Below are 16,168 nucleotides of genomic sequence, written 5' to 3'. Positions count from 1 at the left end.
CTTCCCCCTGTTCAATATTCAGATCTGAAGTTCCTCCACTGAGTCGTGTTGCAGAGTGTGTTTTGTCTCCGGACCTTCAGGATGGATGTTTGTGCGTCACGGTTTCTGTCCTCTGTCGTCTGAAAGTGAAATGTGAAGCTTCGATTGGACGAGAAGAAAACAAATCTTTCATAACAATTCATCTTGTTGGGAATCGATGCCGAGGAGCTGGAGCCCTCCTCACCCGACCTGCTTAATTCATTCAGGCTCAGTAAGCAGGCGCTCTGAATGTTGAGCCAGTGGTGTGTGTATCTCAGGGGGGATGACCTCTCTCCAACACACACACACACACACACACCTTCAAGTATATACACATCTTAACACACACACACTCACAAACACTTGGCCGGCTTGCTCTTCTGCAGCGGGTGATTTATTATAGCAAACTAAATACCCATTGACACTTCATGCTTTTAGCCGTCCCATTGACCTGGCTGGCGATTATCGATTCCCTCTGGTCGCTTCCTCCTCTGCTCTCTCTCGTCGGGCCATCGTTTTAATGCCAGAGCATTAGAAGTACGCCCATACTCGCTCTCTCCTCCTCACGGCCTCCAGGGTCCTGGATGAATAGCCTTGTCTCCTCCACATCCGTGTTGCAGCTTTAATTAAGATGCTCAGAGCCGCGATGGAAACAACCGGCTCCTGAGAACAGATCTGTGTGTTACTGAGAGAGTTTGGAGGCCATCAAATCATCCGTGGAACACTTCAGTCTGAGCTTTTAATATTCCTTTGACTTAATGTTTGTTGGTGTTTCTATATGTGCCTCTAAAAGTTGCAGTGGGGCTTCATAATGTAAGGGATAATGTGAAGTTAGCAGGTAGTTATGGGAAATAGAATCAAGGCAGAGGTTCAGTCATCACAGCTGAAGAGCTCCAGGCCTGTAGGGGGCGCTGGTTTCATCTGGATTCTGGTTAAACTTACTTTAAGAGGAGAATAATTCACAAAGGGGACAACAAGGTTTTCAGGAGGGAGTCATAGTAAGGCTGGGATGAACACTGTCCCTGTTAGTATGTAGAATAAGTAAGGGATGAGGTTTGTTAGCAGGTAGAATCCAGGCAGAGATTCAGTCATCACAACTGAAGAGCTCCAGGCCTGTAGGGGGCGCTGGTTTGATCTGGATTCAGGTGAAACTTACTTTAAGAGGAGAATAATTCACAAAGGGGACAACAAGGTTTTCAGGCCTTACAGGAGGGAGTCATAGTAAGGCTGGGATGAACACTGTCCCTGTTAGTATGTAGAATAAGTAAGGGATGATGTATGGTTAGCAGGTAGTTATGGGAAATAGAATCCACACCTTCACACACCTTTAAAAATAAACTCATGTCTGAACTTTGAACCCTGCTGCTATCATCACCACCGCTCAGGGTTTAACTTGGAGAGATCTCTAACCTAAAGTTTCTCTCACCTGCTCCTTCATCAGATTGATGGACAGGATCCAAGATGGAAACATCGTAGCCTGCTGATTTAGCATGCTAACTGAAGCTAACGTTATAGCCACATTGCTTACCAATATGATGCTAACAGAAGCTAATGTTTCCCCTCACCTTCCAGTCTGTTGTGTCAACAAGCAGAAGCTAAATGTGTCTGAACTCTGTGGATTGATTTGACATGACGTGTGATCAGTTTGTCTCTGGTGTTGCTCATGTTAGTGAAAGTTAATAACCATAGTCTAGGGGTTTGGACCAATCAGAATGAAGCATCTTACACAGCTGGGTGCTAAGCTGTATTAAACACCACCTTCATTTAAAGTTGAACCACAGATGTAAAGTAGGGCTGAGTCTGAGCCTTCGTGATGCACCCAGACTTTGATTTGGTTTTGTCCCATTTGATTCTCCTCCCCATTGTCTACTGGACTCTTTAATGCACGGCCATGCCTCATGCAAAGTGCTTTGGATTGGCTTTGTATTTGAAAGGCTCTATGCAAATAAAGTTGCGAGGCCTTGGCTTAGTTAAAAACTAAATGCACTCCATTTCTGTGATAGGAAAGGGGAGCAGATCCCTCAGCACACATGCACACTCACAAAGATATGTTATACACACAGGAATCGCTATTTGAAGTGAAATGATTTAATCGTGGTGTCCTCATTCCAGATTGAAAAATACATTAGATTACAGTGTCTCAAAGAAAAGCCTTTACGGCAGAGTTTACTTGCGCCCGTTTAATGAAGCTGGTAATCAAAGTTTAGAAAAATTAATCCCATTTTATCCCGAGTAATTCAGCCCCTGGGTGCCGCCGCGGCAGCACTGAAAGATGTGGAGGAGTGTAAGAACGGAGAGGCATGAAGGTTAACCGGCGTCTTTATTAGAGGACGTTGCGATCATTGCTCTGTAATTGAAGCGTAATTGGTTGTGAAGCAATGAGAGTGCGACTCCCAAACAGATATGAGGTAAACATGCTGTGGTGCTGAGGAGGAGGAGGAGGAGGAGGAGGAGGAGGAGGAGGAGGAGGAGGAGGAGGAGGTGACAGGTGGATGTAATTGTGATGAATTTGCAGTTCCTGTCCCTGACTTCTTGCTACAGTAACCGTGGAGGAGAGGCGGAGCGACACAAAGCAAGGGACTAAACTGAAAACACCTTAAAGTAAAAAAAGAGGGGACAGGTTTTCCTTTCTTTCTTTAGGTATCAACCTCTCTCTTTCATTCTGTCTTTAACTTTCATGTTCTTCAATCTTTAAAGGATGAACGGATGAATGGATGCTCCAGGAATAAGACAGACAGAACGTCACACCGTCACAGCAGCTCCTCTAACCTGTCTGTTTCTCTTCTTCTTCCCTTTCAGTGGGAAGAGGTGAGCGGGTATGACGACGCCATGAACCCCATCAGGACTTACCAAGTCTGCAATGTCCGCGAGCTGAACCAGAACAACTGGCTCCGCAGCGACTTCATCCCCAGGAAGGATGTCCTCCGTGTGTACGTGGAGATGAAATTCACCGTACGAGACTGCAACAGCATTCCAAACATCCCCGGATCCTGCAAAGAGACCTTCAACCTGTTCTACTACGAGTCCGACTCGGACTCGGCCACGGCCACCAGTCCCTTCTGGATGGAGAACCCTTACGTGAAGGTGGACACTATCGCCCCGGACGAGAGCTTTTCCATGCTGGAGTCCGGACGGGTGAACACTAAAGTCAGAAGTTTCGGGCCCTTGTCCAAAGCGGGGTTCTACCTGGCCTTCCAGGACCTCGGTGCTTGCATGTCCCTCATCTCAGTGAGGGTCTTTTATAAGAAGTGCTCTACCACCATTGCCAACTTTGCCGTGTTCCCGGAGACCGCCACCGGAGCCGAGGCGACGTCCTTAGTAATCGCTCCGGGAACTTGCGTCCCCAACGCTCTGGAGGTGTCCGTGCCGCTGAAGCTTTACTGCAACGGAGACGGCGAGTGGATGGTTCCTGTGGGAGCCTGCACCTGCTCGGCTGGGTTTGAAACAGCCATGAAGGATACTCAGTGCCAAGGTGAGTGTTTCCACAGCAGACAGCTTTGGTTACTTCAGGTTCTGCAGAGTCAGCACACAAACACCTGCTTCATAATAATAACAATACATTTTATTTATAAAGCACTTTTCTAAAAACTCAAAGACGCTGCACAGAAGATGAAACATCATAGAAAACAACAATAATTAAAACATGAATTAATGACATTTAAAATCAGTCATACGTTAAAGCAGTTCTAATAGGAGGGTTAGGGTGAGTGTTATGAAGGTGGACCGGTTGGGGCAGGTTTGAATGTTTAGTGGTAAGGCGTTCCAGAGGTCCCAGGTTCAGTGCTTGGTGTCAGGGGGTCGGGAGAGGAGGTGGGCATTGGAGGATAGGAGGTTACAGGAGGGGGTGTGGTGGTGGAGCAGGTCAGTGAGGTAAGAGGGGGCCTGGTTATGAAGGAGGATTTTAAAATGTATGTGCTGTTTGATAGGGAGCCAGTGGAGGTTTTGGAGGACAATGGTGTGGGTCATCCAGAGTTCTGGATGTATTGTAGTTTGTTGAGTTGTTTTGAAGGAAGGCTGTAGAGGATGCTGTTACAGTAGTCGAGTCTGGAAGTGATGAAGGAGTGGATCAGGGTTTCAGAGAGATGGACGGTTGAAGAAGGTGGTTTTGATGATGTGCTTGTGAGTGAAGTGGGAGAAGTCCAGAATGATACTGAGGTTGTGAACATGTGAGGACAGAGTGAGGGATGCATTGTGGATGGAGAGGTTGAAGTTGTTGGTGGTTGTGGTGAGGGATTTGGGGCCGATGATTAGGAGGTCAGATTCTTCACAGGTAGTTTTTTTTGCACCCAGGATTTAAGTTCAGTCAGGCAGTCAGTCAGGGTGGAGAGGGTTGGAGCAGTGATGGAATTGGTGGAGATGTTGGATGTTGACAGCGTAGCAGTGGAAGCAGAGACGGTGATGACGGATGATTTGACCGGTTGGGAGGATGTAGAGAGTAAAGATATAAGCTCCTGAGGAAGTCGGTGAGTTCATTCAACCTACAGAGCCGTGCAGGTCTCAGCCTCCTGAAAATGATGGAGGGATGGAGGGATGGAGGGATGGAGAGATGGAGGGATGGAGGGATTTCCCATCGGCGTTCAATAATGTATTGCATTATTACTGCTGAGAAGTTGCATTTACATTGAAGGTGCAGAGTATCACATGGTTCAATGCAGAGTGAATAACAATGTGTGAGTGTTTCTGAAGGACGCTCCATCTCAGCCTGGGACCGGCGGGGACGCACTGATTGTCGGTGAGATTGACTCGTGTTGTTGTGGCTGCAGGTTACAGCCTCCATCGCTCCACTGTCCGGCTGCCACCTTATTATGAGCTATTTATATGCCCCGTGTTTCTGACACAGTAATCCAGAGCCTACGAGGTAGAATAAAACACAGTAGATGACGCTGTCAGCAGGCGACGGCTCGCCCCTCTGACCTCAGTTTTGTTGGCAGCTGGTTGCTAAATAAATGGAAATGCAGGGGGAGGCGGTTTGCCCGGGCGAGCTGGAAGGCTCTGTGATGGGTTCAGGTCTGATGGAAAACATGACGGGTTCACAGAGGTTGAGAGCAAGGTGAATTTAAACAGCAAGGTCTCAGCTGAAATGGAGTGCAGGTGACAGCAGGAGGAGCGGGGAGGATAAATGGAAAGAGGCGCGTGTGTGTCGAGGGGTACGAGGGCGTAAAATTAGGCTGGGGAGTGCGTAGGTCAAAAAGGAGACGGTGGAGTGAGAGAGCGACAGAGGTTCTGGAGGGGATATCGATCAGCAGGGATGAGGTGTGTGAGCAGGAGCAGGTTATGTATGTTTGAGCGTCAGAGGGCTCTCTCCTCTGCAGAGACACAGCTTCAGGAGAGTGTGTGTTCACTCTGAGACAGGGAGTGTGTGGGTCTGAGGGGGAGTAAATCTGAAGCCCGGTGTGTACGGTTAAAAACTCATTTGTTTGTTGGTGGCAGCTGAAGGTTAAAGCCGGGCGACTGGGCCCTGATAAAACCCTCTCTAATCAAGCTGCACTGGAAACCAGGAGGGATAAATCTCCCCCTCCTCACCCCTCCTCACCTCTCCTCACCTCTCCTCAGGTCCTCCCTCCTCTCCAAATACTTTACTGCACACTTGTTTCCCCTCTTTGCCACCCATCCTCCTCTCTCTCCCTCTCCCTCTCTCTCTCTCTCTCTCTCTCTCTCTCTCTCCCTCTCTCTCCCTCTCTCCCTCTCTCTCTCTCTCTCTCCCTCTCTCCTCTCTGTGGTGGAACATGAAGTATCCCCCACAGCCCCTCCAGCCCTGCTCTCCTTCTCCCCTCTCTCTCATTAACACACCACCACAGTTACTGTAAGAATGTCTGCATTAATATTAATTGATGAGACTTTTTTTTTTTTCAAATTTAACTTTCCACTCGTTTGCTGCACATTTTCACCCCCAATAGTCTTCCCTTTTTTTCCTTCATGCTCCACACTTTCCAATTTCAGCATACATTCTAATCAGTTCCTTAAGCTCTGTGTTCTGCATGAGAGGATAAGACACAGGGGAGAGAGAGAGGGGGAGAGAGAGAGGGGGAGAGAGAGAGAGAGGGAGAGAGGGGGAGAGAGAGAGGGGGAGAGAGAGAGGGGGAGAGAGAGAGGGGGAAACGCCTGCAGGATTAGCATTTTCAATGCCTCCACCTCTTCCACCTCTCCCTCCCTTTTCTCTCCAGCCTCTTGTCTCTCTTTCTTCCTCATTCTTCTCCTGTTCCTCTGAGGGGGGGAATGGATGAAAGAAGAAGATGACCTCTTTACTCGCTGGAAGTGATTGATCAGCACTTTTCAGCCCTTCTCTGAAAAAAGAAGCTTCCCCCCCCTCCAACATCTTTCATTAGGCTAACACGTTCAGAGTCCAATACTCTCATCGCTCAGCCCGATGAGGAACGACTCCTCGTTTACGTTTGTGGAGCGAACTCAGATGAACTCGCTCAGGTCACGTGACCGCTCAGAGAGAAGCGGTTCTCCCACCTGCTAAATCCAGAGGTCGTTCCTTATCCCTACATCAACAGCTCTGTCTGTTCGCCCGAGGTGTGGATGACTCTGATTAATGGTGGAAGAACAAATACACTTAGTGCTAATGTACACTGTGCAGTCAACTAGCGGTTCTGTGCCAATATTGACCTTTCAAAGAAAAACGGGACAACAGCAGGAGCAGGAAGTGGTCCGCTGTGGGTTTGACCTCCAACCTCCCTTCAGGAGCAGAAAAACAAACGTAGGATCTGTGGAGACGATTATCATTCAGGGGGACAAACACAGAGCCGGCCTTGACTTTGACGAGCTAACGCAGCGGCGGGTCAGCTCATCAGCCGGCCCCTGTAAACTTTGACGGTCTTCCCTGCGCTTGTCTCTTTTATTAAGCACTGCGGCAAACTCATTCATCTTTTAACAAGACTGTTTATCAAAGATATGGAGCCTGCCAGCGGGTTCTGGTTCACAGTGAATCCCCAGCACATCTGCAACTTATCACCTGAGTTATAAACGTCCTAACGGCCGCTGTAAACGGAGATAGGAGGCTCACAAAGACTAGCACTGTTTCCATCTGATAGCAAGGCAGGAACCAGGTTAGGGAACAGCACTGAGGTGGTTCTGCATATATCTGAGTGTACTGTATGAGAAAAGCCTCTTTGAGTGACTCCTCAAGGAGAGCGCGGTGTGAACAGAATCTCTCCCATTGAACCATGTGCATGCACACATCACCATGCATTCTGTTTCTCTCCCTGCGTACGTGTTTGTGTATTTCATGAAAGGCTGAGTTCAGATGAAAGGAGCATGCCAGCGCTTTAACGCTAACGGGTCGTGTATGTAATTCAGGTTGACAGTCTCTTGGTGTGAGCTTGAGTTCATGCAAACAGCAGCACACTGCTCCAGATCCCGTCTCCTGTCTGCTGCACGGTTCAGAATGGAGGGAACATGAGGGGCACGTACGAATCAATGCACCACAGATCTGTGCACATATGAACAGAAACCAACATGTACTGAACACATCAGGTAGAGATAAATAAAGGGAACAAGACCACAAACTGTCTCCTTACATCCTGTGTTAGACACTTACATTCCACAGATTAGCAAAACCAAGAGAAGTGCTTTGACTCACTGCTCGTTGGTAGGTATCTTTTTCTGAGTGTCTCTATCCTTAGCCACTAAGTGAGGGATCATGTATGGTTACCAGGTACTTATGGGAAATAGAATCCTGACAGGGTGAGACTAGACCCTGATGCTAACCAAAATGAGGGACATTGTTTTGATGCTCACAGTTTCCCCTCACCTTACGGCCTGTGGTGTCAACAAGCAGAAGCTAAATGTGTCTGTGGATTGATTTGACATGACGTGTGATCAGTTTGGCTCTGGTGTTGAAAGTTAATAACTGTTGTCAATGGGGTTTGGACCAATCAGAATCAAGCATCTTACACAGCCTGTCAGAATGATCAGTAAGAGTCTTTCCACGACACCTTGGTCTACATTTTGGTGACACCGTCCTCAGACAGTCTCTGAACAAGCTGAGCCCATCAGAGGTAAAACCATGTCCAGGTACTGTTTGACATTAATGTCACCACCGCCTGTGTAAGGCTGCTGGCTGAAGCAATCTACTGGAGCACTTCAGAGACTTCTTCTTTGTCATTTGACCCAACATTCAAGAAATACTAGAACTCCCTTGCATGTCTATAAAGCTTTCTTTAAAGATAAATGAACTTGTTTCTTTGTCTCTGTTTTTTTCCACAGCCTGCAGCCCGGGCACCTTCAAGTCCAAACAGGGGGACGGTTTCTGCCTTCCATGTCCAGCTAACAGCCGAGCCAGCTCAGGAGCGTCCAGCGTCTGCTCCTGTCGGAACGGTTACTACCGCTCGGACACTGATTCTCCAGACTCTCCCTGCACCAGTAAGAATCTGCATGTTTAATAATGTACAGCTATTATTCTGAAACCAGAGCCCTGCATGATTTAACTTCCTGTCCAAACACCAGCGTGTGCTCATACCTGATGTTCAGACTGTAATCAGGCGTATTGGTAATAACACACACTCCTGACTCTGTGGGAATCCTCCCTCAGACTCTGAACGCTGCCTTCAGTGATAAAAAGCTCAGAGGAGTATGTTCCCACCACGCCACACAGAACGAGTCTGCTTGCTTTCCCAGAGTTATCCTGAAATGTTATCATCCTACACCTCCCCCCTCGGCTTCAGCAGGAGCTCTGTTTGTTTCCTGCTGCTGCTGCCGCTCCTTTACAGATAGACAGAGGAGGATTTTTTCTTCTTCTGGTAGCAATCGCTAAGAGAAAGCACGCACACACACACGCACACACACAGAAGCTAATTCATCCACTGGTGAAGAGAGAAGAAGAAGATCCTTTTTTGTGTTGCTGGGGTGGGGGGCTGATTCTCCCACAGTGCAGCCAGAGATAAGGCTCCGGTAATTGGATAAGAATTGCCAAGGCTCTGCCAATAGTTTGTCTCGCTCGTCCCCCCCCAGCACTTTACACACACTCACACACACTCACACACACTCACACACACACAAATACACACACACTGGCACATAGTGAAAATGAGCATGCAGTTCCAATGTGAACTCCTGTCCTCTTTTTTTTCCTGCAGAACATTCTGCTGTTCTAATGGAGGAAGATTTGTCTGCTTAATGCATTAGAATGTTCCACAGATGATAGCAGCTCTGAGAGAATGAATGCATGTGTGTTAAACTGTACACTGTATGAATCTCAGAGTGCTGTCAGGCTGTCTCTGTGCTGTCAGCAGGATGAATGTCCTCACACATATTGTGCACAGAGGTTAAATTCACTCTCTCTCTGTCTGTGTTTCAGCCGTCCCCTCCCAACCACGCAGCGTGATCTCCATCGTGAACGAGACCTCGCTGGTGCTGGAGTGGAGCGAGCCTCGGGACCTGGGCGGCCGTGAAGACACCTTCTACAACGTCATCTGTAAGAAGTGTCTGCCCGAGAGGGGGATGTGCTCTCGGTGCGACGACAACGTGGACATCTCGCCGCGCCACCTCGGCCTGACGCAGCGCAGAGTGGCCGTCCGTAACCTGCAAGCTCACACGCAGTACAGCTTCGAGATCCAGGCGGTCAACGGGGTTTCCAACAAGAGCCCGTACACGCCCCAGTTCTCCACCGTGAACATCACCACCAATCAGGCCGGTAGGTGGAGCCTCACAGTTACCTGATCTGTCGGCGCTGCCAGAGATCCACGGCTCAGAGTGTGACAGAGAGAACGCTCAGCGCTTAAGAAGCAGAGATCAGTTCCTTGTATGCATGTAGGAGTGTGTTACATATTTCCCTTTGAACAGGGGATTGAGCAGGAAGACATTCTTCTGAATGAGCTTAGAAAAGGGACCTTTTTCACACGCCCACACCCCAGCTCTGCGCTAACGCCGCCGCAAATAGAAACAGCGAGGCAGTGTGTATTCAAAGTGTTGAACCTTCAGTATTCTAGCTGCCCACTGCTTCCAACCCACCGCTCCTCCAGCCCACAGCAACAACAGGAGCCGGGCCAACGGAGCAATCAGAGCCACGATGATACATTACATGCACCGGAGACAGAAACCTGCTGATGCTCAGAATAATTCAGGGATTAAAGCTGTACTCCAGGGTTTTTAAAACGGGCAGGTGAAGTGTCAGGTCATCGTCAGGGTCAAAGGTCATGGATGGAGATAAGTAGATATGTGGGTAAGCAGGTAGATAGAGTAGATTCATTTTAGCTCTTACATAAACTTCATTCAGATCAGAATCTTTAAAGATGTTGGGCTGAGTCCACATTAGTGTTGGTGAGTCTGACTCCTTGTCCAGGTTCTCTGAGGGCCCTTATATTCAGTCCTGGTGGACTCTTATATTCAGTCCTGGTGGACTCTTATATTCAGTCCTGGCTCTTAGTCTTGGTGGACTCTTAGTCTTGGTGGACTCCTATATTCAGTCCTGGTGGACTCCTATATTTAGTCTTGGTGGACTCTTCAGTCTTGGTGGACTCTTAGTCTTGGTGGACTCTTATATTCAGTCTTGGTGGACTATTCAGTCTTGGTGGACTCCTATATTTAGTCTTGGTGGACTATTCAGTCTTGGTGGACTCTTAGTCTTGGTGGACTCTTAGTCTTGGTGGACTGCTATATTCAGTCTTGGTGGACTATTCAGTCTTGGTGGACTCTCTTGGTGGACTCTCCTGGTGGACTCTCCTGGTGTGTGTGTAGCTGCTTTGTTAAGTGTGTTTTATCTGCAGTCTGAGACGACACTGAGGATTATCCCTCTCCCTCTCTCCCTCATCCCTCTCTCCTCTGGTTCGACCTGGTCCCTCTAACCTCTGGCCTCCAGTTCCTGCTCCTGAAAGATGTTTTAAGAAATGCCTTCTGTTTGCGGGTCCTGGACCCGAAGACCCAACAGGGCCTCATGTGAGGGTCTCATTGTTCCCCCGAGGGTCTGGCACTGGGCTGACAGAGAAGGCTGTCCATCTTGTGAGCTCGGGGTCAGCCGGCTGCAGAGAGAGCGAGGGGTGAGGGGGAGAGGAAGGGCAAGAGAGCATCAACTGTGATCAGATTATCCTCTGGTGTAGTCCCCAAACCGTCCCTGCGTGTGCGTTCACCTTTTAAGAACCTAAATAAATACGAGGGCGGTGATAAGCCCCGCAGGCCACCGCCATGGTTACTCCAACGTCCCCCTGGAGGAGGGCCCCTAATCCCCTGGACCGGAGTAACCAGGGATCTGCCTCGGAAGCATTGTCTCCTGGGGGGAGAAAGAGAGACGGGGAGGGCCGCGGTGGATGGAGCTGGCGTGGGAGGGAAAGGACCAGGGAAGGGAAGGAGCAAAGAGAGAGAGAGAGAGAGAGAGAGAGAGAGAGAGAGAGAGAGAGAGAGAGAGAGAGAGAGAGAGAGAGAGAGAATGTCTGGCCACAAACACAGACAGCAGGAAGAAAGTGAAGCAAGGGGGAGGATCAAAGAAGGAGAAAGTGAGGATTAAAACGCCCGAGGAAAGGAGGGAGAGATAGTTTGGAGATGGAGAAACCAAAGAAGGAGGCTGAGCATGGAGAGAGTCTGTGAGTAACTTTACTTTAAAGTGACGGAGGAGGAGGAGGGAGTGAGTCAGAGGTAGAACCAGTCCAAACATACAGAGAGAGCAAAGAGAGACAGACGATGCTTCTCCTCCTTTAACATGTGATCAAAGCATGAAGAGCTCAGGTGAGAGAGAGACACGTCCACTGTCTGTGTCTCTGAGTGACTCACACGTTTCCTCCATGGTGCAGGAGAAGGTTAGGAAGCATGTGGATCAACTTTAACACGTCTGCATCAGGCGGTGTCAGTCTGTCAGTCGGTCTGTGGAGGGAGCTGTACGGGAGGTTTCAGAGTTAGCCCTTCTCCGTCCCTCCCTGAGGACTGTGGGAGGGAGAACTCCAGCATTAGTGAGGAGGAGGACCGGTTCTGCATACTAACGACCGGCCGAAGCTCTCACAAAGACCAGCGCCGAGGACTTTGTGTTTAGCTCTCCGGTGGACACACAAAGGGCGCACAACTTGAAAAGACATAACACAGAAAACAACCCATAAAGCATTTCTCTCCTTTGTTTGTCCTGCAGCGCCGTCCGCAGTGCCCACGGTCCACCTGATGGCGGCCACGGCGAGCACCATGAGTCTGTCCTGGCTGCCTCCAGAGAAACCCAACGGCATCATTCTGGATTATGAGATTAAATACCACGAGAAGGTAAGCAGCAATGTAAGTCCACGCCTCAGATCCAATCCATCACAGAGAGTGGTCTCAGTTTAATCTGTGTTTGACTCCATGTTACCTCTGATGAGAGAGGAGCTACTAATCCATCCTTCCTTTCATGCATGCTCCATCCTACACCTCTACCTCCATCTCTCCATCTTATTCTCCTTCTTTTCCAAGTTAGAAACCTTCAGTGTCTTCCAGAGATCTGTGAAGATGTGATCTCTTGACTGTCCCTCTCTTTATATTTGTGTGTTTTGATCCCTGTTTCTTCCTCTGCAGGATCAGGGCGAGGCCATCGCTCACACCATGACGGCCCAGCGGAGCACCGCCCGCATCGAAGGTCTGAAGGCCGGCGTGCCGTACGTGGTGCAGGTCCGAGCACGGACAGTGGCCGGATACGGACGTTACAGCAGCCCGGCGGACTTCAGCACCAACCTGCAAGGTACGTCCCTCCAGTCCCTCCTTCATTACCCAGGGATATGTTAGGATATTTCAGGCTTAGCAGCATTACCTCTATAAAAGTGCTGTGCATAAGCCTTTGAACATAATTGAGGCTCAAAAGCTTACACAGAGAGAGAAGCTACTGTGAATGTTTCTGTGGTGCTAAAGAAGTGAAGGAGAGGAGAGGACTTCTGCTTTGATGGAATCTTTCATTCCTTTAAAATCAGCCTTAATCTCTACAAAATACTCTTCATTCTGCAGACTGCAGGAACTTAACCACAGGATATTATGGGATGGTTTCAGCTCCTCGAGTCGGCCCGCTCTTTAGGAAGAGAAACGTGTCTCAGCTGATGTTGTGAACTTCTCTGAACGTCCTCTTTCTTTCTGTCTCTCTGAAGCCGACTCTCCAAAGTCGTGGCAGGAGCAGCTTCCTCTCATCGTGGGAACGGCCACCACCATCTTGGTCTTCATCATTGCAGTTGTGGTCATCGCCATCGTCTGCCTCAGGTCAGTGAACAGCTCAGATCCGTCAGATCTCATGAAAGATGAGAAACAGTTTAGTGAGAAAGGATTTGAAGAAAGGATTTTCTTGGAGCAGCAAAGACTTGAAACTCTTGACTTCCCCTTGAAGTTAAAAAACATTTGAGGAATGTTAAAATGTGGACTCTGTTTGCATGTCCTCCAAACCACCCCGACAGTCTTTCTGCCACCTGTGAGGCCACTGAATTCCAGATTAGTCCTCTGAATGTGTGGGTAGTAAACAGCTTTGGCGGACTGCTCCTCTGCTCTCTGGACACAGCGTGGTGGAGCAGCTGTTGGGCCTGATAGGCCTGCCCTCATGGCCCAGCACTCAGAATCATCTTTGCAGTCGCCCGACCACAAAGAGCCCCAGATGCGTCCCTGTCTGCTCGGCCCAATTGACTGGGCAGACGTGAGCGGCTGCTCAGACCTTTCAAAAAGTCTGACAGAGCTTCAGCCGGGTCTAACCGCACTCGTTTATCCTTCTACCACTCATTTGTCAAGCCGCAAATGCACTGCTTGTGTGTATATAGGTGTGAAAGGTTGGCGCCCACCGCTGACTGGCGCCCACTGGGCTCCCTCCACGAGCCAGCTCAGGCTGCGGCTGACAAGCGTGAGCATCAGTCACGCTCGACTGAATAATAATCTCCCTGCTCCCCTCCTCTCTGCTCCCTGCTGCCTCCACGCTCTCTTCTATTTTCACACCACTACATTGTGTCTCTCTCAGGGTCCTGGCTGAGCCGCCGCCGCAGCTTTCACCACCACAGAAGAAGAAGAAGGAGAAATAGTCATCGTACAAAACGCTCAGCTCCGGCATATCAGAATTAGAATTTGAAATAAGATGCAAATGACCGGCGGGTATTATTGCCCTGGTTACTGCTTAGACAACAAAAGAAGCACATTAACATGTCATTTCAAGAGCCCCGCCCCCTCGCTCCGTCACACGCAGGAGGACGAGGAGAAGAATTCAAAGAAAGACTCGGTGTGATGAAGTGAGCGTGATGTCTGCAGGGCAGGGACACAGCTGAGTCTGCGGTTTGAGTCTGCTTTGTCTCTGCTGCCGGTTCTGCAGAAACCAGGAGTGTTTGTGTGTGTCGCCGCCTCACACAAAGCTCCTCTCTCCTTTTGTTTCCAGTTTCAGTCCCTAAATATGAATCGGTTTACCGGCAGGCATTGATCCAATCTCTATCTGCAGCGTGTTCTCCGCTTCCAAAGAGACAGAGAGAGAGAGAGAGAGAGAGACATCTTCAGCTGCAGTTTTACACACATTATCAGGGATCTGTTTTCTCCTCCTGTCTTTGTTCCTCGCTGTACTCGCTCCCCGCTGCGTCGAGTCCATGACTAACTTTGTTTTTTCCAACTCTCTCTACAGAAAGCAGAGAAACGGCTCCGAGTCAGAGTACACAGAGAAGCTGCAGCAGTACAGTAAGTCTCTCTGCCGAGCGGCTCCTTTCAAGCATTGTTTCAAAAGAAAGCTGTTTTTAAAAGGTCTGCTCGGCGGCTCGTATTCACTTTCCTGTTCTTGCCACTGAATCCCCCATAGTCACGCCGGGAATGAAGGTCTACATTGACCCCTTCACCTACGAGGACCCCAACGAGGCGGTGCGCGAGTTCGCCAAGGAGATCGACGTGTCCTGCGTGAAGATCGAGGAGGTCATTGGCGCAGGTAACCCACCCAAGCTCCTGAGCTACAGGGGGAAGGCTGCTAGTCACCTCCAGGCCATACCGTTAGAGGACTTCACACCAAGCGGTACTTCCACTCAATTCATCGCTAGCCCTCTCCTTGCTCCCACCCCTCCCACACTCGCCACCTCTTAGGATCCCACTTTCAGTCTTACAGACGTCTCCAGCACTCTGTGTTTAAACATCAGTGTGTCCTCTTTGAGTTAGACTCACAGTCCTGTCCCCCTTTATGTGGACGGTTCATCATGTCACTCAAATCCTGAAAAAGGAGCTCAATCCTGGAATGAGTTTGGATGTTCATTCAGTGAAAAGAAGCAGGAATGGTTTCCTGCTGATTAAAACTTTTTCTTAATGTCAGTAAAGTTTGAACAATGTGAGTCTGCAGCTCCACACAGACCCGGTTCATTCCTCTCAGGGAGTTTTAATCCTGTCCAAATGAAAATGTGTATTTTCCCTTATCTCCTGCAGCCTTATTATTTTTTGGCTCACTTGTTTGCCTCCATTTTTTAAACTTCTCCACAGATAGAGGCAAGATGTAACTCTGAGTAATCACACATGCATTCACACACTTTCTGATTGTCCTGTTGGGAGTAATGAACCAAGCTTTACAGACTCAGTCCTCAATGTGGGGTCTTTAAAACCCTCCTGGAGTCTTGCTCCGGTCTGGATGGAGCCTCAGATATCAAAGCGTTTCCAGGATTGTCCACCTCTGAACCATGTCCAGTATTTTCAGAACCTCTGTATGACAGAGAGCTTCTCCTGGATGACTACATGTGACCTTTGACCCTAGCATCGTCTCCACTGTGTCACTGTGTCCCCTCCCTTAGCTCCCCTCCTGACGTCTGATGTTGTAGTTCTAGTTCTTAAATCTGTTGATGTAACTGATAATCTGCTCAGAGCTGCAGGACTTGAGTTGTGTTAGCTTGTGTCTGAGTGGAGGACGTGGTGCTGGCAGAGATGGGAGTCTCTACTTCTGCTTCTGCTACTTACTGCTGCTGCTCCCTCCAGAGCTCTTCTTCTGCTGCTGAGGCTACTACTGAAACCCGTCGCCCCCCAGCATACGCCTTTAAAGTGACAAACCCTCAACCCCTGTCTCCCCTGTCCCCCCCCTCCTCATCTCCTCTTCCCCTTCCTAAAACCCATCCTCCCATCCCTCCATCCCTCCATCCCTCCATCCCTCCATCCCTCCATCCCTCACCCTCTCACCCCTCACTTTATGGCCTGCGATCACGACACGCCGCTCTCATCGCCTTCATGCTCACGCTTGGTGTAGACTCTAAACATAAAGCGTCCACGACCCCCAAAACCCCCAAGCTTC

General features: G+C 49.3%; 1 protein-coding gene across 3 annotated transcripts in view; it reads left to right on the top strand.

Moving 5' to 3' along the window:
- LOC117808197 (ephrin type-B receptor 3-like) overlaps positions 1-16,168 on the top strand; it is a 34,579-nt gene that overhangs the window by 3,393 nt on the left and 15,018 nt on the right. Inside the window, exons 2-9 of one of the 3 annotated variants that reach the window (XM_034677792.1) lie at positions 2,818-3,490; positions 8,230-8,385; positions 9,320-9,655; positions 12,074-12,198; positions 12,487-12,649; positions 13,047-13,155; positions 14,540-14,592; positions 14,699-14,833. In XM_034677792.1, the coding sequence (XP_034533683.1) occupies positions 2,818-3,490; positions 8,230-8,385; positions 9,320-9,655; positions 12,074-12,198; positions 12,487-12,649; positions 13,047-13,155; positions 14,540-14,592; positions 14,699-14,833 (1,750 nt within the window). Of the gene's footprint in view, positions 1-2,817; positions 3,491-8,229; positions 8,386-9,319; positions 9,656-12,073; positions 12,211-12,486; positions 12,650-13,046; positions 13,156-14,539; positions 14,593-14,698; positions 14,918-16,168 lie in introns of all 3 variants that reach the window. The other 2 variants (XM_034677784.1, XM_034677777.1) reach the window with 2 other exon arrangements.

This window comes from Notolabrus celidotus, chromosome 2, assembly GCF_009762535.1.
Source record: "Notolabrus celidotus isolate fNotCel1 chromosome 2, fNotCel1.pri, whole genome shotgun sequence".
Lineage (NCBI taxonomy): Eukaryota > Metazoa > Chordata > Actinopteri > Labriformes > Labridae > Notolabrus > Notolabrus celidotus.
This window is presented reverse-complemented; position numbering and strand designations above follow the sequence as displayed.